At 41.7% G+C, this 22500-nt stretch overlaps 1 protein-coding gene across 1 annotated transcript in view; it reads left to right on the top strand.

Moving 5' to 3' along the window:
* The window catches only part of LOC123498136 (guanylate cyclase 32E-like), a 222757-nt gene that overhangs the window by 186752 nt on the left and 13505 nt on the right, over positions 1-22500 (top strand). The window contains exons 15-21 of the mRNA XM_045245310.1: positions 660-748; positions 2379-2388; positions 4611-4715; positions 6030-6101; positions 7305-7482; positions 10293-10393; positions 18715-18815. Of these exons, the coding sequence (XP_045101245.1) occupies positions 660-748; positions 2379-2388; positions 4611-4715; positions 6030-6101; positions 7305-7482; positions 10293-10393; positions 18715-18815 (656 nt within the window). The remainder of the gene's footprint in view (positions 1-659; positions 749-2378; positions 2389-4610; positions 4716-6029; positions 6102-7304; positions 7483-10292; positions 10394-18714; positions 18816-22500) is intronic.

The raw sequence follows: 22500 nt of genomic DNA, 5'->3' as shown, positions 1-22500 counted from the left end.
CGCTTCATCCTCTTGATCCTTCTCTTTTCCTGCTTCATCATCTCTTTCCTCCTCCTCCTCCTCCTCCTCCTCCTCCTCCTCCTCCTCCTCCTCCTCCTCCTCCTGGTTCTCGTTGGTTTCATCTTTCTCTGCTAGGATTTCTTTTATTCATTTCCTCAATATTATTACAAGTACCACTCTCTCTCTCTCTCTCTCTCTCTCTCTCTCTCTCTCTCTCTCTCTCTCTCTCTCTCTCTCTCTCTCTGTGTGTGTGTGTGTGTGTGTGTGTGTGTGTGTGTGTGTGTGTGTGTGTGTGTGTGTGTGTGTGTGTGTGTGTGTGTATCTATCTATCTATCTACATGTCTAAATGCTTATCAAACTCCCTATATATCTGTGCCTGCGCATCTATATATCTCTCTATCTATCTATCTATCTATTTGTGTATCAATGTGTCTGTCTCTGTATCCACCTACACGTCTATCTACCTACCAATTTCCAGCTACATACTTATATTCCTTAGTAGCATCGACTATCCATACAGACACACACTCTTTACCCTCCCCACCACCATCACTAATGTCTATACACACACTCAACACTCCCTCCTTCCTTCCTTCCTTCCTTCCTTCCTTCCCGCCCGGTCTTTACCCTCCTAACCACACCCTTCTGTCCTCCTTCAGGGTCTGTACGCCACCATTAGGAGTAGCCAGCTGTCCCTCAATAGCAACCTGGACTTGGACTACGCTAGTGTCCACACCCAGCTGGGCACGTAGTGGTCCACATCTCCAGCAAGGCAGTTGATATCACGAGGAGGACAAGCGTGGTGGGTGTCAAGCAGATCTCCATTTGACCATTGTATTGACATCAGGCAGTTGATATCACGTCTTCACTAGGAGGATAAAATCACCAGATAGAAGGAGCTCAATATGGAAACGTGAGTGAGTGGTGGTGGTGAGTTTAGTTGATCATGGCTTGGTGGTGTTCAGAGGATGTCTTTTGCGAGTGTGGCGTAACATCTGTTTGTGTTTGGTCGCGTATTGTTTGGGTAGGCAAGATTTTTTTATTGAACTATTTTGGTGAGTGTTTGGGCGTTTTGTGGATGGGGTTACATTTTTATTTATTCACTTATTTATTCATCTATTTATTTTAGTTAGAGGGTGATTTTTACTTAATCAGAATGTGTGTGTGTGTGTGTGTGTGTGTGTGTGTGTGTGTGTGTGTGTGTGTGTGTGTGTGTGTGTGTGTGTGTGTGTGTGTGTGTGTGTGTGTGAGAGAGAGAGAGAGAGAGAGAGAGAGAGAGAGAGAGAGAGAGAGAGAGAGAGAGAGAGAGAGAGATTCATACACACACACACACACATACACACACACACACAGTTCACATACGTACTCGTAAATCATTCAAATCACTTAGAACATATTACATTCGGGGAAAAAATTTTTAAAAACTATTTTCCTCCTCCTCCTCCTCCTCCTCCTCCTCCTCCTCCTCCTCCTCTTCCTCCTCCTCCTCCTCCTCCTCCTCCTTCATTAGCATTTGTTCTCTCCCTCCTTTTTTTTTTACTTTTTCCCTTCGGCATTTCTATCATCTTACCTGTCTAATCATGCACCTATTTTTTTTTTTTTATTTCACTCCCTCCTTAACTTCTTTGTACCTATTCCTTCTCTTCTCTCTTCTCTTCTCTCTCTCTCTCTCTCTCTCTCTCTCTCTCTCTCTCTCTCTCTCTCTCTCTCTCTCTCTCTCTCTCCATCTTGTCAACTTCATCACAGCATCCATCTCTCTACTACTTTCCTCTCTAACCCAATATTCTACCGCGTAATTTCCCCTTGCTCTGATTTTCCCCATCTCTCATTTCCTTTTCCTTTCCGTTTTCCCTTTCCTCTCTATCGTTTCCTCCTTATCTTACTCTTCCTTCACTTTTGACTTTACTTATTTTGATTTTCTTTATTTTTTACTTTCTCTTGCTCTGATCCGTGTTTATGTTTTGTCCTTTCATCAGCCTTCCCCTCCACTCATTTTCTCCTCCATTAAGCTGTTGGGATTTCCTCCTCCACTTCCTGATCTCTTTTCCTCATCTTCACCTCCTCATCATCTCATTTCCTCTCATCCTTTTCTCATTAGCCTCTCCTCCGTGTACCTCTTTCCTTCTTGTAAACACGCATGCTTTATTCTGTCAATTTCAAGACATTTGTCCCTGTTTTCTGGCTAATGTTTATTTTATCTTTTAGGGAATTTGCAGTTTAAGTGGGCCTTTTTTTATATATTTGCTTGTCCTTGGTAAGCTTCCCTCTTGCATAAAAAAAAAATTATTCTGGGTTCTCATCACTCTTCCTCTTCTCCGTCTCTCCGTTTCCTCTTTCTCTTTTTTATTCTAGTATTTGTGTCTTCCTTTTCTCATTAGCCTCCTCCGTGTACTTATTTCCTTCTTCTATACATATGCTTCATTCTGGGTCTTCATTACTACTCTTCCTCTTCTCCGTCTTTCCGTTTCCTTTTTCCCTTCCTTTTCTCATTTGCTTCCTCCTTGTACTTATTTCCTTCTTTACATATGCTTCATTCTGGGTCTTCATTACTACTCTTCCTCTTCTCCGTCTCTCCATCTCCTCTTTCCCTTCTTGGCATTAATATTTACGTCTTCCTTTTCTCATTAGCCTCCTCCGTGTACCTGTTTCCTTCTTTACATATGTTTCATTCTGGGTCCACAATATTACTCCTCTTCCTCTTCTCCTTCTCTCCGTTTCCTCTTTCTCTTCTTTGCTCTAGTATTTATGTTTTCTTTGCTTCCTCAGCGCCGCGTGACTTGTTGAGACAAAATCAGTTATTTAGTCCATTAATCAATCAGTTAGGCTCTTAATAACATTTTCTTCCTGTTCCTGTCTCACTTCTTCGCTATATTTTCTTTGCTTTCTCTTTTTCTTTCTTCTCCCTGTCTTGTTGTTTTGTTTTTTCTTGCACGGTTTTATTTTCATCTTTAGTCTTCTTTCTGCTTCATTCTTCCCTCCTATCAGTATTTTTTTTTCTATTTTCATTCCTTTTGTCTTTGTTTTCTTATTACTATAACTATTTTCCTTCTATTCACTCTTATTCACGCCACATGTCTCCTCACACTTCTCATAATATATACACTGTACCTAACGATTCAGTGCCTTATCTTTCAACACGAAGTAAAGAAAGTGGCTGAGATTTTTATTAAGTTCTCACGTGATTCTAGAGACTGTTTAACTAATATTCCACATCAAACATGAAAAAAACACACTTGATAACCTAATTAATCACCAACCACACACTTCCCGGTCCTTGAAAGTAAGTAGTGTTTGTGAGAGAGAGAAATGCCTTAGTGAAATACTTGGTAGCAGCAATTAAGCTTCCTTTGGTCTGCGGCTTCACACGCTTTGACTTTGACGGTTGCTTTCAGGCCAGTCTTCTTAAACGCTCTGGGATTTCACTATTCCCAAAGGCCTGGAAAATGGTAAAATCGAATTCTATTAGTATCTACTCCTTTTCGTAGGTGTAGAATCCTTTTCAGACGATCATTAGAAAGGTTAAAATGATCATGGAAAACTCTCGATGTTTCTAATAGTGTTTTAAAAAGTCAACGTTAAGATTTCAAGACTTCAAAAGGATACGAATAAAAAGAAGTGTATGAATGATGCAGTACTTCTCATATACGTGTACAAACCTTATTGACCATTAAAACACTCTTTAAAACACTTAACTCTTCTATGGCAGCCTGTTAAAAGGATCTCTGACAAAATTTCAACACGTGTAAGAATTCAAACCTATAAGTGAGGCGTAAAGCATGAGGATTCGAGAGAGAGAGAGAGAGAGAGAGAGAGAGAGAGAGAGAGAGAGAGAGAGAGAGAGAGAGAGAGAGAGAGAGAGAGAGAGAGAGAGAGAGAGAGAGAGAGAGAGAGAGAGAGAGAATGTAGGCAGAGAAGTCACCCAAAGACGTTTTTCGGTGCTCGGAAAGAAACAGGAAAAAAAACTAACGGAAAAAGGGAAACCAATTTTTGCCAAGATAAAAAATATCAGGAAAAAAATGTAACAGTAATGATTTCGAATAAGAAAAAATGTAACAGTGATTAGATTAGGTAAGTTAGGTTAGGTTAGGTTAGGTTAGGTTAGGTTAGGTTAAGTTAGGTTAGGTTAGGTTAGGTTAGGTTAGGTTAGGTTAGGTTAAGTTAGGTTAGGTTAGGTTAAGTTAGGTTAGGTTAGGTTAAGTTAGGTAAGTTAGGTTAGGTTAGGTTAGGTTAGGTTAGGCTAAGTTAAGTAAGGTAAGGTTAGGTTAGGTTAGGTTAGGTTAGGTTAGGTTAGGCTAAGTTAAGTTAGGTAAGGTTAGGTTAGATTAGATTAGGTTAGAGTTAGGTTAAGTTGAGTTCGGTACGTTAAGTTAGGTCCGAAATAGAAACAAAAGCATTCACAATATTTAAGTTCTTTCTTGTTACTTTCTTTCCCATTACTTTTTTTCTTATTATTTTTTCCATTACTTATTTTCATATTACTTATTTGTCTTTCTTGTTCCTTTTTTCCATTACTTTTTCTTCTTTTTTTACTTCTTTCCCTTACCTTTCTTCCATGTTACATTTTCCCCGTTACTTTCTGTCCTTCAATCATGTTCCTCGCACACACACAGATCCGAGACCTTCGCCACGACAACCTGCTGGGGTTCGTGGGTGCCTGTGTGGATCCTCCCAACGTGTGTATAGTCACCGAGTACTGCTCCCGCGGCTCCCTCAAGGTAAGAGCGTGTAGAATGTGTGCCTCTTACTATCACTTCACTATCCGCTAATTGGCGCCTACGTGGAGTGTTAGCTCCATCTGATTGACTTTCATTTTTTATCGTTTTCTTTTTCATTCTCGCTGGATTCATCAACTCTTGTTCATATTGTTGTTTTTTTTCATTTGTTTTTCTTGTATACTGTCTGTGTCTAGTTCTGTTTTTGTGTTAAATGATATCAATCTCTCTTTCTCTCTCTCTCTCTCTCTCTCTCTCTCTCTCTCTCTCTCTCTCTCTCTCTCTCTCTCTCTCTCTCTCTCTCTCTCATCTTCATCCATCATATTTCTATTTACTTCTGTTTTCGTGCACATTTTCCTATCCTTCTCATTCCTTCTTTTCCTTTAATTAATTGTCTTACTTCTTCATTTCTCCAGTTTTAACCAATTCCAACTTTCCAATAGCTCCTTCACTCTTTTCTTTTTTTCTTTCCAGTCACCGAAATTCATTAAAACTTAAGATTTCTTCAATTTCTCCTCGATTTCCATTCTTTCATTGAACATTCTAATATAATTACATTGCTACTTCACTTCCTCCTTCACGCCTACTCAGTTCTCTTCTTTTTTATACGCAAATGTGCAATTCTCTCTCTCTCTCTCTCTCTCTCTCTCTCTCTCTCTCTCTCTCTCTCTCTCTCTCTCTCTCTCTCTCTCTCTCTCTCTCGTTATTATCAATCAGTTGCCAGTCTTCATCCTTTTGTTTTTTCTTTGCTAACTTCTTCATTCTTGTCTTCTATCTTTTGTTATTCCTTCCCTCCCTCTTTCATTAATTAAAGCCTTCCTCCTCTTCTTCTTCCTCCTCCTCCTCCTCCTCCTCCTCCTCCTCCTCCTCCTCCTCCTCCTCCTCCTCCTCCTCCTCCTCTTCCACCACCTACTCCATTCCTTGTGCTTAGTTGAAAGGAAATTTTAGCGCCTAATTTATTACAGTAGTAGCAGTAATAGTAGTAGTACTAGCAGTACCAGTAGCAATAGTAATAGTTTAGTAGTAGTAGTAGTAGTAGTAGTAGTAGTAGTAGTAGTAGTAGTAGTAGTAGTAGTAGTAGTAGTTGTTGTTGTTGTTGTTGTTGTTGTTGTTGTTGTTGTTGTTGTTGTTGTTGTAATGAAAGTTTGAACATGATGATGGAAGTAATAACAATAAAAAAGAAAAGATAATGACGTCAATGAAAACAACAACAACAACAACAACAACAACAACAACAACAATAACAACATCAACAACAACCAAAACAAATATAACAAAAAAAACATTCAAGACCACATTATTTATCTTTTTTTCCAGGATATCCTAGACAACGAGGACGTGAAGCTTGACAACATGTTTATTGCTTCCCTAATTGGAGACATTGTGCAGGTGAGCGCCACACACCAGGTGAACGAGCCCCACACACACACACACACACACACACACACACACACACACACACACACACACACACACCTAAATGATCAACAGAGAGAGAGAGAGAGAGAGAGAGAGAGAGAGAGAGAGAGAGAGAGCCGCCGTGGTACAGTGGAACCATGCGTGCTTTGGGATCCTAGAGGTCTCTAAGCGCACGGGTTCGAATCCTGTCCACGGTCCGAGTGTAGGTTGGGCTTCCTCACTCGGGGCAACGGTTTCCTAGCGGGTGGGCTTTGAGATAGGAGGCACCCTAAAAAGTATCCCCTTTAACCCAGAAATTCCCGTGAAAAGCCTACGTGGTATAAAAAAAAAAAGAGAGAGAGAGGGGGGGGAGGAGGGGGCAGTTGCCACCAAAACAACCTCCTTATTCCTGTCTGAGATAATGAGCACATCCCTTTATCATTAATTATCTCTCTCTCTCTCTCTCTCTCTCTCTCTCTCTCTCTCTCTCTCTCTCTCTCTCTCTGCTCATAATTGTCCCGAAAAACAAAAGATTGATATGTTGTCGAAATTTTCAATTAAAAAAATACATAACATATCACAGACAATTATAAATATTGATGATGGTAAGTGAAAGGACGCACGCACGAACGCACGCACACACACACACACACACACACACACACACACACACACACACACACACACACACACACACACACACACACGGCTTCCATTTCATAGTTAATTTGTTAGATGTGAATCCGTGTCTGTCTGTTTACGTATGTATGTATGTATGTATGTATGCGTTTACGTATGCCAGTCTGTTTTCATGAGTATGTTCGTCTTTCTATATATGGTGTGTATGTGTTTATGAATATATCAGAGAGAGAGAGAGAGAGAGAGAGAGAGAGAGAGAGAGAGAGAGAGAGAGAGAGAGACAGACAGACAGACAGACAGACAGACAGACAGACAGACAGTGTGTGTGTGTGTGTGTGTGTGTGTGTGTGTGTGTGTGTGTGTGTGTGTGTGTGTGTGTGTGTGTGTGTGCATGGGCGCGCCTGTATATGCTTCTTTACGACTTAACGCAATTAATCTTTGCTTAATTTTACATACTCCTCCTCTCTCTCTCTCTCTCTCTCTCTCTCTCTCTCTCTCTCTCTCTCTCTCTCTCTCTCCTTTCCCTCTCCTCTCTCTCTCTCTGTCTCTCTCCAGGGCATGATCTACCTGCACGACTCGTCTGTCAAGTCACACGGGAACCTCAAGTCCTCAAACTGCCTGGTGGACTCCCGCTGGGTGGTCAAAATAAGCGACTTTGGCCTGCACGAGCTGAAATCTGGATACGAAACGACGTCGCTGGCAGAGGCTGGAGAGACGCAGAGGAAGTGTACAGGTGGGTGAGAGAGAGAGAGAGAGAGAGAGAGAGAGAGAGAGAGAGAGAGAGAGAGAGAGAGAGAGAGAGAGAGAGAGCTTTCAATACTCTATCTTTCCTTCTTTTCCTTCATAGTTTCATCATCCTTTCCTCCTTTCCATCACTTCATTCGCTCTCTCTCTCTCTCTCTCTCTCTCTCTCTCTCTCTCTCTCTCTCTCTATTCAGCCCGTTATCTCCTCTCTTCATTTCTTTGTGTCGTCTCTTTCTCTGATTCCCTCCGTTAGATCTTCTTTCCCTTACTTTTCCTCCATCAGTATCTTCTTACTTCACTTTTCTTGCTCTACTCCTTTCCTTTCCTTTCCTTTCCTCTTTCTTCCTTTTCCTTATCTTCTCTCATTTCATTCTCTTCCCTCAGCCTCCTCCTTTTCCTCTCCTTTTCTCCTTCTCTCCTAACTTTACTTTTCCTCCTCTTACTCTTACTCCCCCTTCCCTCTTTCGTTTCCTTCCTTCACTTTCTTCTCCTTTCGCCCAAAACTTGCGTCCTCAATCAGGCAAAACTCGATACGTGTTCTATTCATGTCTCCTCTCTGCACCTGAAATACTCTCACGCGCGTGCACGTACCCACCTTACCATCCTTGCACCCCCTTATCCTCCACCTCTATATACCAACTCACCCACACCTACGCACACTCAGACAAACACACACTCCTCCAACGCATTTTAATATTGCAGTCCCTGTAGCAGCAACAACTACTCCAACAACAACACTTAGTACTAATACCTCTACTCTTCCCACCACTAATTGGTACGAAGTTTGAGGAGATGGACCGCGGCAGTGAGGGAACCCACCGCGCTGGGGGCAAGTTTAAAGGCAAGACCACAAAAGGAACAAAATACAAAGGGACTGTCCAAACGCCAGGGTCGTCTTTCATTCTACTGGGACATCTCAGACTGGCAGACGTCACAGTCACATGGGGAATGGTTAATACAGTAAAATTTGTGCGTGAGAAAAACGGCGCAGCAAAAGAGTGAGAGGAATGTCTTGATGCAGGATGTGAGTAAAGTTTTATATGTATCTTAAGACGGCATCCGTTGCAGAAATGGACGTGAAAAAAAAAAAACTGAGATAAAGGATAGGTTGGCCTAATGGATCGTATGCGCCTGTTCGTCAATTTCAAGAAGCTGCAGCCTCGCATTGTTTTCCGCGAGAGAAGGAAAGGTTTGCCCTTGGGACGCTGAGTGCTGCGGAAAGGAATGCGATAAAACCTCCAGGGTATGATAAAAGATTGCCGTCGGTGAAGAAATTCGAAAAACATTTCTGAAGGAACCTATACTCGTACTTATTCGCATTGTTGGAAAGAAAGAAACTCAAGATTTTGTGCAAAGAAAAAACTATTACAATATTCACTGATTTAAAACTTACACCCACTGTGTGTTAAACCTCTTGAAAACCTTCACTTTCTTTTACGTAAACAGACACAAGAGTATCCGAATGTAAGCAGACTCTCAATATAACACAAATAGAGAAATAAAGAAAAAATAACGGCAAGTAAACAGATTGATTGTTCCCCAAAGATAAGTAAATACATGAGTTACGCCAAACTCAACTCCTTGTAGCTAAATCCATAATGAACTTCTGGCAAGGAAATGAAGCGAGTGACGCCAGATTAAGATTCCTGTGTATAAGAAGATAAGAGAACCCGTTAGCCAGGAACATTGTTGAAGGTCACTAGGAGGAGCACAGAGGAAGGAAAGTGGCGGATCCCAACGACTTGGAGATTACTTGTAAGCTGGCTCCCTCCTTGGGCTGAACGCCATCAACGTGATAGGAAACTCAAGCTGCTCTACGCAAGAAGAGAGTCAGTCCCTTCGCCTTCAGCGTACCTGAGAAATGTGAGGAGAATTACTGAGGGAGAGGAGTTAATGAAGAAGAGGGAGTGATGCTGATTTAAAGTAGACTGACATAGAAATTGTTAACTACAGATTGACAAAACAGCAAAAGACATCACAAGCAGAAACATTACTCGTCCACACACTACGCATTTGTAATCTTTTACTACTCGTCTCGTGTATCCATCACAGAGTGTGGCGGAGACCTTTCTGTTCTTTTAGAGCAAGAATGCAGGCATGGACGCGTACGCACATACATGCCGCGCCACACGACACACACACACACACACACACACACACACACACACACACACACACACACACGCGCGCGCGCGCACGCACACGCACACAAACACACACACATACGCACACATACACACACGCACACACACACATGCACACACACAAAGAGAGAGAGAGAGAGAGAGAGAGAGAGAGAGAGAGAGAGGGACAGGCATGCAGGTAGGCAGGCAGGCAGGCAGAGTAGGATTGTCTGCCTTTCCCTCCTGCAGAGAAGCTAGGTCACATCTCGGCTCACGTCTCACACCTACATACATATTCACTTCTAGATGGAAGGCGGCCATTGCGTGAAGCCAGACACCATGACACTGTCCTGAAACTTGAGCCCCACTGGTGAGGCGAGGCTGGACTGCCACACTGACGCGCTGCATTGCAAAACTAACTAGAGGAATACATACTAGCAAGCTCCATTCCTTCCCTGACTCCGCCACTTCCACGTTACAATACACCGCAGACTGTTGTGCGACATCCTTCTCCCCGCTGTCCCACCCTGACCTCCTTTTTACCGCTCCCTCACTAAAACATTTTTAGATTTTACTCTCTCTCCTTCCTCTTCCTTTCCTTCAAGTTACCGTCTTCTTTTTTTTCTCTTCAGTTACTGAATGAATAACTCTACAGTTTCTCTTTCTCAATTTCCAGATCTCTTGTACCGCGCCCCAGAGCTCCTTAGGGACACGTCCGCGCCTCCCGGAGGAACCCAGAAAGGCGATGTGTACTCCTTCGCTATCATCCTGTACGAGGTAATGGAAAAATTCTAAAAAAAATCTATCATTGTAACTTCATGATTCTAGTCCAATTTTCTCCCAAATGTGAAATGCATTTTCCTTTTTTTATCTCAGAAAGAATAAATTTGAGGACAAAAAAATCTTACTGAGAAACGAATTATGTTGAGTCGAAAAGAAGGAACTACAGAATATAAAGTGTAAGAATCAGAGGACAGGTACTCGCATTAAAAAAAAAAAAAAAAAAAAGAAGAAAGGGAACGTATCATCTCGTCCAAAGCGCCACTGGAAAAAGGAACGTTTCTCTTCCTAACAACTCAAATGAACTACAAGTGAAGAAGCGAAAGGAAAAAAAAAAAAAAAAAAAAGGAAAGGAAAAGAAAAAAAATCTCACTTTCATGGATTATTTTGTTGTTTTTCATCAGAGTTTTTGTTTTGTTGAAGGGAAAGAATGCGATTGTGTTTCTTTCTGCTTTGTTTGTTCAGGTCTTTTTTTTTCTTGTTGTTCTTGTGACTTTTGTTGGAATTGAAAAATCTGTCATTGTTGTTCTTACAAAAGTGTGTATTCTAAAGGTTTGTTAAGTCTCTCTCTCTCTCTCTCTCTCTCTCTCTCTCTCTCTCTCTCTCTCTCTCTCTCTCTCTCTCTCTCTCTTGCATCTGAGAAAAAGAAAGAAATGACTGAATGACTGTGGGGAGAGAGAGAGAGAGAGAGAGAGAGAGAGAGAGAGAGAGAGAGAGAGAGAGAGAGAGAGAGAGAGAGAGAGAGAGAGAGAGAGAGAGAGAGAGAGAGAGAGAGATGAAGAAAAGAGGGAAAAGGAAAACGATGTATAGCCTGAAGGAAGGAAAGGAGAGATGGAGGAAGGAAAGGAGACACGAAAGGGAGGGAGGGATGAAAAAAAAAAGATTAATTGAAGAAGAGGGAACAAGAGAGGGAGGGAAGGAGAGAAAGAGAAAAAGATAGAGGAGTTGGAGGAGATATCGTTCTCTCTCTCTCTCTCTCTCTCTCTCTCTCTCTCTCTCTCTCTCTCTCTCTCTCTCTCTCTCTCTCGCCAGGAGGAAGATAGGAAAGGCGAGATGCAAGAGGAAAAAGATAAGAAAAAAAGGAAATGAATAAGATGACAGAAGCAAGGGAGGGAAGAAGAACAGAGGAAATAGGATAGAGATTGATACTGATGCAAGAGAGGCACAAAAGACAGAGAAAGATGAGAAATGACAAAACAGGATTAACCCCTTCAGTACCATGACGCGTTTCCATATTCACTCTGCTTACTATTTGGTGACTTTATACAGCTTCAGAAACTCATGTTGGGGATTCAAATAGTGAAGACTGTGGCCATTAATCTTCTGACCTCCATAGACCCTTCCTAATGTCAATAAAATTACATAATCGTACATAAATCTCAAAGATAAAAATGTGTCCCAGTGCTAAAGGGGTTAGAAATGATAAAGGAGGGAAAAAAAGAGCAAAAAGGGAGATAAGGAAAAGAAGAAGATGAACATAGACGGAAAGAGAGATAAGAAGGGGAGACTTTTGAAAGAAAAAAGAAATAGGGAGGGGGAAAGAAGAAAGAAGCATTGAAAACAGAAACAAGATAAGACCAATGGAGGTGGAGGCATCTATCTATCTATCTATCTATCTATCTACACATATATTCTTCATGCAAAATATAAAATTCACAAAAAATAATAAATAAATAAAAATAAGGGACTCCAAACCATCCTCGGAGACCCATTCTGACTATATTCCTATTTAACCTGTTTAGGGACCGGCATCTCAGTAGGCATTTTTTTTCTTTTATCACTTTATTTTATGTCCTTGGCTGGCTTTCCCTTACGTTAAAAAAAAAAAGGAAAGAGGAAGAGAAGAGAAAAAAGAGCAGTGAAATACAGGAATTTTTTTTTTATATCAATTTATTTTTTTCGTCCTTGGCCGGTTTTCCCTCTTACGTGAAAAAAAGAAAAAAAAAGAAAGAAGAGCAGTGGAATACAAGAAGGAAGACGAAAGGATCAGAAAAAGCAAGCATCACAAGGAGAACTTTATTTTTCTTTTTTTTTTTTTCTCCTTGTCACACTCACGATACAGCATCAAGCCAGTCGGGGAGGATAGTGTCACCGTGCTACATAGACCGCCACACCCACGGCTGCTCCTCCCTCGCTGAGACTTTCTGGGGGGAGGAAAACGCGAGGAAAGGAAGGCATTTTCAGCGCCCATGGGATCACAGTGTAGTTGTTTCAAGGCCACCAGAGAGTAGAAGCTTGTTTATTGCGTTCCTTAGACATTGTGAAGGGTCATTCTCTCTCTCTCTCTCTCTCTCTCTCTCTCTCTCTCTCTCTCTCTCTCTCTCACGGAATCATAGCTTAAGATCTCCTTTTCACTGCCTCACTGTCTTGAATTCTGCTTTCCAATAAACCCCCCAATAACTGGCTCCTATTTGTCTGCTCTGCGCTCTCCTGCTTCTCGTCTTCCTCAGTTCTCTCCTATTTTTCCTCCTCCTCGATCCTTCTCTTCTTCCTCCTCCTGTTTCTCAGTTCTCTCCTCCTATTTCTACTTCTCCTGGATCTTTCCCATCTTTCTCTTCCTCCTCCTCCTCCTTATCTTCATCCTTCCTCTCTCACCATTTCTTTTTTATTTTCCTGTTTTTTTCCCCGCTGACTTTTCTTTCATCTCTCTCTCTCTCTCTCTCTCTCTCTCTCTCTCTCTCTCTCTCTCTCTCTCTCTCTCTCATCTTGACGTGGGCGGGAAGTCGAACACCTGCGGCTTTGCATAAGTTTTTCTTAATTGGTTTCAATATTACCTTCCTCTTCCTCCTGCCACGATTTTCTTACTGGAGGAGAGAACGAGTGGAAGTTAGGAGGAGTTCTACCAAGTTTTTTTTCTTTCCCATTAAACTATTTTCTTCACGTACATTCTTTTGTCTACTTTTTTTTAATTAGCGCACTCACAAACGCCCTTAATTAATGTAAAGACGTGGAAAAGCTGAGAAGAAAAGGAGAAATACGAGTGATTTTTTTTTTTTCTTGGTAGTCTTTTAATAGAGCTCCCTGATTAACTAACCCACGCGCCGCAGTGCAGTGAAGCAACAGGGAAGCTAAGTATGCAATAGTTTAAAGAGGCCAAAGTGAAAACTGTAAGTAATTAAAGAAAAAAAAAAAGGTATTGATTTAGTGTACCTTAATCAGAAGTAGTGGTGGTGGTGGTGGTGGTGGTTGTGGTGGTGGAGAGAGAGAGAGAGAGAGAGAGAGAGAGAGAGAGAGAGAGAGAGAGAGAGAGAGAGAGTCACTATCATCCTCATCTTCCATATCATCCTCATTGTCAGGTTTCATAGTCCATCCACTTTTTTCCTCCTCCTCCTCCTCCTCCTCTTTCTCTTCTCCACTTCCACGTTTACTTTATTTATTTTGCTTCCTGTTTTTATGACATTATTCTTTCATTTATTAATCTTCTCTCCTCCCTTTCATCAATTTTTCCTCCTCCTCTTCCTCCTCCTCCTTCTTCTTCTCCTTCCACTCCTCCTTCTTCTTCTTCTTCTTCTTCTTTTCCTTTTCTTCTTATTATTATTATTATTATTTCTTCTTCTTCTTCTTCTTCTTCTTCTTCTTCTTCTTCTTCTTCTTCTTCTTCTTCTTCTTCTTCTTCTTCTTCTTCTTCTTCTTCTTCTTCTTCTTCTTCTTCTTCTTCTTCTTCTTCTTCTTCTTCTTCTTCTTCTTCTTCTTCTTCTTCTTCTTCTTCTCCTCCTCCTCCTCCTCCTCCTCCTCCTCCTCCTCCTCCTCCTCCTCCTCCTCCTCCTCCTCCTCCTCCTCCTCTCCCTTCGTGTGCCTGCTTTCACGTCTCTAGTTTCCATTTCATCCTTTTTCCTCCTTCCATTACTTCATAATTACTGCCACTTTCCACCAATTACTTCTCTCTCTCTCTCTCTCTCTCTCTCTCTCTCTCTCTCTCTCTCTCTCTCTCTCTCTCTCTCTCTCTCTCTCTCTCTCTCTCATTATAATCATCATCACCAGCAGTAACATCATTGTTCCCCTCAACCCATCCTCACATTATCAGCCTCCCTCTCTCCCTCCTCCTCCTCTCCCCTCTCCCTTCCTTTCCCCTTTCTCCCCTCTTTCTCCTCCCTCTCTTCCTCTTCCCCAATATTGACCTCAGCACTTCTCCTCTCCCCTCCCTCCTGAGGCTTCATTTTTAAGCTTCAGGGGTAAAGTGAACTGGGTGTGGATTCTCTCTCTCTCTCTCTCTCTCTCTCTCTCTCTCTCTCTCTCTCTCTCTCTCTCTCTCTCTCTCTAAGTCGTAACCCCATCAAGTGTTTTCTTTTTCCAAGTCACTCTAATCCTCTAATAGGAATGATAATACAACAACAACAACAACAACAAAATAAAGAGGAGGAGGAGGAGGAGGTTGAGGAGGAGGAGGAGGAGGAGGAGGAGGAGGAGGAGGAGGAGGAGGAGGAGGAGGAGGAATACAAATACAAAGAAAGACAAACAGCAAAAGACTCTTAGGTCCTTACTAGGCTATTTGTCGAGACTATTTCCTAACTACCAGTGATACAGACAGAACAGCAAAGCAGAAGGCAAGGAGGAGGAGGAGGAGGAGGAGGAGGAGGAGGAAAAGAAAAAGGAAGAAGAGGCACACATTCACTAAGCATCGTGGTATGGAAAATCTATGAATCTCTAATAGAATCAGAATCTTTATAAACCTAAATACTCCACTCTCTCTCTCTCTCTCTCTCTCTCTCTCTCTCTCTCTCTCTCTCTCTCTCTCTCTCTCTCTCTCTCTCTCTCTCTCTCTCTCTGCACCTGTTGCTCATTCCGCTCCGAAACACACAAAGGTACACTAAGGAAGAGGCAGCGGCAATATTGTTAGTGCTTTAAGACGCTGACGGAGGAGAGGAGTTCTTTTTATAAGCTACACTGTCTAATCTAAAAGAAGACAAGTGAAGGAGCAAAGGAAGGAGGCTCCCCTACACACAATTCTCTTATAATTCACCCATGAGAGAACTGTTTCCAATTCGATATTATCCTATACTACAGTTCTTCCAAGAGTTCACTTCCTCCGCGGCCAAACTTGCGCCCTTGAAGTTAGACGAGAAGTCCTGAAGAAGTGAAGGACTAAGATCTGCAGAAGAGATGCGAGGAAAGGCAGGATTTTTGTTAGGTTGGGTAAGGTTAGGTAAGGAGAGAGGAAGACGCGAAAGGATGAAGATAACAGGGCAAAAAGCAGTTAAGGAAATGCGTTGCTGTATCTCAAGACAGAGTGGAAACAGCTTGCCTTCGTTGTCACTCGTCTCAGGACTCTCCAGGGTATTGGAAACTGAGTTATAGCGCCTAATGGGGTCACATGTATCGCGTGCCGCCCACTCCCGGAGCTGTGAGATCACTCTCCAGGAACTGCCGTGATCCGGGATTGAATTCGTTACGATTTGTAAGCCGTGAGGCAAGCAGCGCACCACAGGTCACCCGCCCCTTGGCCCTTGGCTGCATTCACACAGCGGTGAGAGGAGCCGCGGTGGAGACATGCTGTTGATCTCTGTATTTTGGTGATTTGGTTTGGTTTGGTTTGGATTTAGTTAAATGACAATGACGTCACTATCTCGTCAAACTTTCTCGTAACTCGTTAGCTAGATGAGATCGCTGTTGTGACCTCCCCTAGAGGGGCCACCTGCCAGAATCTCCCAATTGCTATTTTATTCCATAAATTACTATCGAATATCCATATAAAGCCCTACAATTGAGAGGCAATCGCCCATACTGCTCCCGGATTGTTGTGTGGCACAGCTCAATGCTTTTTGGTTCACATATCAATATTTTTCTAAAGTTCTCGGTATTTTAAAATTGTTTCTTGCAATGAAAGCATGCTCCAAAATGTTGCCATAGTTAACCCACAAGTTCACTTCGGTTTCTCAAATCAGTAAAATCTTCAGTTTTATGTTGCCATTCACATCAATATTCTGTATAGTACGAAGTATCAGGAAGTGACTTCCGTTGAGTAATTTATATTAAACTTAACAAATCACATTGCATTTTTTTTTAGCGTGTGTAAAACTGCATGAGTATTGATGAGTTGCCTCCTTTGCATACAACTAAACACTAATATTGAGCAACACAGCAGCAATGAGCCTCTTTGTAACTTTGACATGAGACTACAGAGTGCACGTGGCGGCCACCGAGCTCCACTCACCATTCACCACTCACCAGGATTCCACTCAGGTGCCTTCTTGCACACCTTGACTACTGATTAACTTCAATGACGAGTCGATTTTTTTTTTTTTTTTCAACACATCTATGTGAAGACTCCAGCCATGGCGGGGAGAATGGAGTTAATTTTCTTCCGAACATCAACTTTCAGTATAACTGATAATTGAAAAACGGCTCACAGTGCGTTCTTTTTCATATACACATATTGAAGGCACAGATCACATTCTTATTTATGTAGGACTTAAGTAACGTTCATCCTTTTATATCAGTTTTATATGTACTGAATACTGATATCAATATTATTCCCGAAACATTGAAATATCTTAAATAAGGATGCTATCTAGTATCCTCGGTATCGTATCATCCAATATTCCTCCTCTTTATTTCATTATGGGAAAGTGAAGGGATTGGTAATTTAATATTACATGAAAACCAGAAACCGGAGGAAGACAGCCAGCCAGCTGATCACCTACTCAGTCTACCGAGATCAAGGGGCTGAACCAATTGATCTGCTTATCGGGATTAGCTCAGAGGATAATAAGATTCCTGATCGGAGCTTCAACGGTAAACTAATTTGACATCTCAGTCCCTAATTCCTCGTGCTCTTATTCGTTCTCTCTCTTTCTCTCTCTCTCTCTCTCTCTCTCTCTCTCTCTCTCTCTCTCTCTCTCTCTCGGTATAGCCAGGTCCAAGAACAGACACGACAAAAGATGCATGCAATGGCCGGGTGTAACAGGCGAGGGGGAGTCATACGGCACCAAACCCTCCTCACACTATGGACGCGACGAGAGGACAAGGCTGAGCTGAGTTCCAGACCAGTCAGGATATCAAAATATGCAAATCCTGCCGTGAAAAAGAAATACCCATTACCTCGGCACCCGAAAGCCTCGAGTACCCGGCTGCGTCCACTCGTGCACCACTCGTCGCCTTGCCGGCTTTGTGAGGGAGGCGCTCGCTTGCTCGCACGCACCAAGAAGAAAGGCTCCCTAGTGTCCCAAGCCTGAGTGTCGCGAAAAACGTTTTACACCCTCGCCCGCACTTCCTCCTCTCTCTCTCTCTCTCTCTCTCTCTCTCTCTCTCTCTCTCTCTCTCTCTCTTGCTGGTTACGACTAGGTATACCCGCTCGGTGCTCAGAAAGATATAGGTCATGTGTCTGTCTGTCTGTATGTACTCATGTATGGTGAGTGTGTGAGTAGGTGGTGGAGTGACCGTCTGTTGCAAGGCCACTATGGATTTTTATTGGCTGGTGATGAAAGATTTTTTTTATTTTGTCAGTTCGTATTCATGATGTTTCTCGTTACTTGTACATTTTATTTTTTCATTTTTTTTTTTTCCCTTTTTAGTGGGGATCTTTTCATACTGTCGATGTTCTCCTATTTAGTGCTTCTATTATATTTACTACTACTGCTACTATTATTACTACTATTTCTACTACTAAAATTACTACTACTACTACTACTTCTACTACTAAAACTACTACTACTACTACTACTACTATTACTACTACTACCACTAAAACAACAATAACAACGACAACAACAAAAACACCAACTACTACTACTACTACTAGTACTACTACCACCACCTACCACCACTACCACCACCACTACTACTACTACTACTACTACTACAATTATTACTACTGCTACTAAAACTACTACTACTAAAATTACTACTACTACTACTACAACAACTATTATTACTACTACTAAAACTACAACAACTATTATTACTACTACTAAAACTACAACAACAACAACAACTACTACTACTACTACTACTACTACTACTACTACTACCACCATTATTACTACTGCTACTAAAACTACTACTACTACAACTATTATTACTACTACTAAAACTACAACAACAACAACAACTACTACTATTACTACTACTACTACTACTACTACAACAACAACAACAACAACTACTACTATCATTATTACTACTACTACTACTACTACTACCCCTCCTCCTCCTCCTTATCCTATCAATCTATCTATCCATCCATCACCATCACTCCTATTCTTTCCCCTTCCTCTCCTAATACCATCCCAGCTCCCCCCATTCCATCACGTACAGTACATACTCCGCCACCTCCTTCCCCTTCTACTGCTAATACCACACAACTTCAATCTCTCCAACAGATCCACGTACGCCACGGACCCTGGGGCACCACGGACCAAAGCCCTCTGTCCGTGATTCGCTTGGTAATGGCAGGTCCCCAAGGCTCCACCTTCCCCGTCAGGTAAATATTGCTGGTGTTAAGTAGGGTGGTGGTGGTGGTGGTGGTGGTGGTGGTGGTGGTGTTAGTAGTAGTAGTAGTAGTAGTAGTAGTAGTAGTAGTAGTAGTAGTAGTAGTAGTAGTAGTAGTAGTATAAATGAGAAAAATAAAAGAAGAGAAGATAAGGAGGAGAAGGAGAAGAAGGAGGAGGAAGAGGAGAAAAAAGGAGGAGGAGGAGGAGGAGGAGGAGGAGGAGGAGGAAGATAAAGATTAGAGGGACGCAGAGACAATAGCGGAGGCGGAGGAGGAGGAGGAAGAGGATGGGGGTTAGGAAGAGAAGGAAGAGGGCCTAGGAAGAAGAGGAAGAGGACCACAATAGCTGTATGGTAGTAGTAGTAGTAGTAGTAGTAGTAGTAGTAGTAGTAGTAGTAGTAGTAGTAGTAGTAACAAGTAGTAGTAGTAGTAGTAACGAGTAGATTTAATTCTCCACTGAACAAGCAAATAGAACGCAGAAGAGCTGAGTGGATTTAGAGAGAGAGAGAGAGAGAGAGAGAGAGAGAGAGAGAGAGAATCCTAAATGTCAATCAAAGAGAAACGAGTTACATTTACGCAGCGTTTCCCGAATGTGTGTGTGTGTGTGTGTGTGTGTGTGTGTGTGTGAATCTCTCTCTCTCTCTCTCTCTCTCTCTCTCTCTCTCTCTCTCTCTCTCTCTCTCTCTCTCTCTCTCTCTCTCTCTCTCTCTCTTTATTCCTCATGTCTTTTATCCCTTTGTCTCTTCAGCTCCTCCACCTGCTCCCGTCTCTCCCAAACCGTTCCTCCTACTCCTCCTCCTCCTCCTCCACCTCCTCCTCCTGTTCTGGTTGCCATGGTAACGCACGGATCACGGAGCAAGTTTGAACCACATGACCAAAGCTTCGAAGGCTCATTGATTCGCTTGTTTTGCTCGTCATAGAGAGGGAGGGACACACTGCATAGGTAGTGGCGAGGAGTGGGCACGTGATGGGGCATGGGTAGTGAGGACTGTGGGTAGTATTAAGTGACTGTTTGGCTCCAGGAAGAGTTATATGATGGGAGTGAGAGAGAGAATGTTAAGGTGAGTTTGGTGTGATGTAAGGTAGTCATGGTTGTGTGTAGGAGTGGTGGGGGGCAGGGGGAAGTAGTAGTAGTAGTAGTAGTAGTAGTAGTAGTAGTAGTAGTAGTAGTAGTAGTAGTAGTAGTAGTAGTAGTAGTAGTAGTAGCAGTAGTGGTAGTAGTAGTAGCAGTAGTGGTAGTACTAGTAATACAATTAGCTACAAGTAGTATAAGTTGTAGTTGTTAAGTTAGATGATATTTGCTGTTATGTATTGAGGTATTCCGGTTGTATACCTTGGAGTACAAATGGTAATAGGTATAGAATATTCAGAATTGTTAAGAATTATTGTTTTTAATGTACGGTATATATATATTTGACATGACAAGCGATACAAACTAAATCATTCAAGTGTATAATCACAAGGTGTCTCTGGGGGACTTAACTCTCACAAAGCTCACCTTGTGAAACCTTTATATTATCATCTTATGAATGGCTAAAATAAGTAAGCAAATTCAAATTCAAATTCAGTGAAAATTACTATTGAAATGATGGCAGAGCAATATTAACAATAGCATTGATACTTTATACGCTTTGCAATCACAATCCACAATCATGTACAACAACAAAAACAAAACAACAACAACAATACCCACCAACCCCATCTCCACACACACACACACACACACACACACACACATTTCATACATTTTCACTCCCTGCAACCTACGGCGGCTTCACGTATATATATATATATAAGAATTAGCGATGTAGTTCCAACCCACGCAACCAGCCAACCACCCAGCCAGCCAGCAGCCACCCAGCCAGCCAGCCAGTCATCTCCACCCTGCTGCCCTCCTGTCCATCCTATCAGTCTTCCTCTAGCTCTTTTTTTTTCCCGCCACTTTTTTGCCCCGCCTGTCGAAGTTCTGCCCATCCAATATCTGTTCATAAACGCTGGCGTAACTTTTAACCTTTCCCCTTTCTGTTTTCATCAATGGTGTTTGACTATATATTATTCATTTATTCGTTCATTTATGGTTTTATCTGCAAATTCATTTATTTATGTCATTCTTTTTTATTTCTTTTAACCATCTGTCTATTTATCCTTACATAATTTTCTCCAGGTTTGTCTATGCGCCATATTCAGAAACACTTCCTTCTCTCACCACGACAATTTTCCCAAGGCCACAGAGACACCTACCCTTACCTTCAAGACAGTTTCTCCTTTTAATTAACCGGAAATCTTGCTCATCCATCACTAGAACCATAAAAATACTCGTAAAAACACGATTATCTTCAACAAGAGCCTTTGGGAAGTAGGGATGGTGACAGAGCGAAGCGTTTCAGAATTGCGTGTTTATCTATTTATCTGTCTATCCGCTTCTTTATTTACTTATTCCTTTATCCGTCAATATCTTCTTTATTATTTTCCTACAATTTCTATTACCTTAACGAATTTAGTATTGTTCATCAGTTCAATCACCTCTAAAATCTTACTTCTTATTCTATTCTTCTTTGCGTCCGTCTCTGTTTACGCCCTTCCTCTCTCCAGCATATACTATGATTTTTAATGTAGAATCAGCCTATAGTTTTCCTCTTCACATACATACATTTACTAATATCTCCCAAACATTTCATTCCGTTGCACTTTTTTAATCTTGCTAATACATCAATCTATTCGTGTATTCATATATGCATATCTTAATCCACGCCAGGAATCGAGTTTTCGTTTGCATATTTCAGTTATTACATGTTCTACTATTCATCTATTTTTTACATGACGTTCTTTTTACTTGATCCTTTTTTCATCGTTTTGCACGGCTCAGTTCACTCCCTTAGTTCAGTCAAATCTGATCACTCTACTGCCATTCATTCCTCCTACTGCTTTCCATGTCTTTCTATTGTGTTCTATTCCTTTTGGACGGGTGACTGTGCTTGGTGTCCCTTATCTCACTCCTTTTTCATTCCAGTCTCTCTCTCTCTCTCTCTCTCTCTCTCTCTCTCTCTCTCTCTCTCTCTCTCTCTCTCTCTCTCTCTCTCTCTTGTGCATGTATGCTCATCTACTTCTCTTTTCTCTTTAATTTCATCACAATCTGCTTTTCTGGATTTTCTTTTGTCCTCACTCCTGCATGTGTTTTCTGATTCTCTCTCTCTCTCTCTCTCTCTCTCTCTCTCTCTCTCTCTCTCTCTCTCTCTCTCTCTCTCTCTCTCTCTCTCTCTCTCATTTTCTTTTTTTTTTTTTACAGACTTGTTTTTCCTTTACTTGGTTTCAGTTTTCTTTCTTCTTTCTGTCTATCACTGAGGGTTTTTTTTCCGTCATCTCTTTCCCCTTCACTCTATTTATGGCTGTTGTATTTTTTCCACATTGTATCTTTTCCTCTGTCAACGTCAATACCTTTTCGTCTACTTCTTCTTTTTCCATGACGCTCTTTTCTTGATTTTTTTTTTTACCTACTCTCTTTTTCTTTCACTCCACTTCTTTTTATACCCTTCCCGAATATTCTTTTTTTCCTCCTCGCCTTTCGTTTTGTTTTCGTCTTTCTGGCAAACACCTTCATTTTTACGGTTTCTTCACACGTGCCAATTATATGTACCCTCATCACGGCCTTTTCTCTCTTTTATTCTCTTTATTCCTC

This window comes from Portunus trituberculatus, chromosome 47, assembly GCF_017591435.1.
Source record: "Portunus trituberculatus isolate SZX2019 chromosome 47, ASM1759143v1, whole genome shotgun sequence".
Classification (NCBI taxonomy): domain Eukaryota; kingdom Metazoa; phylum Arthropoda; class Malacostraca; order Decapoda; family Portunidae; genus Portunus; species Portunus trituberculatus.
Note: the sequence above shows the minus strand (reverse complement) of the source record. Positions and strands in the feature narration are given on the sequence as shown.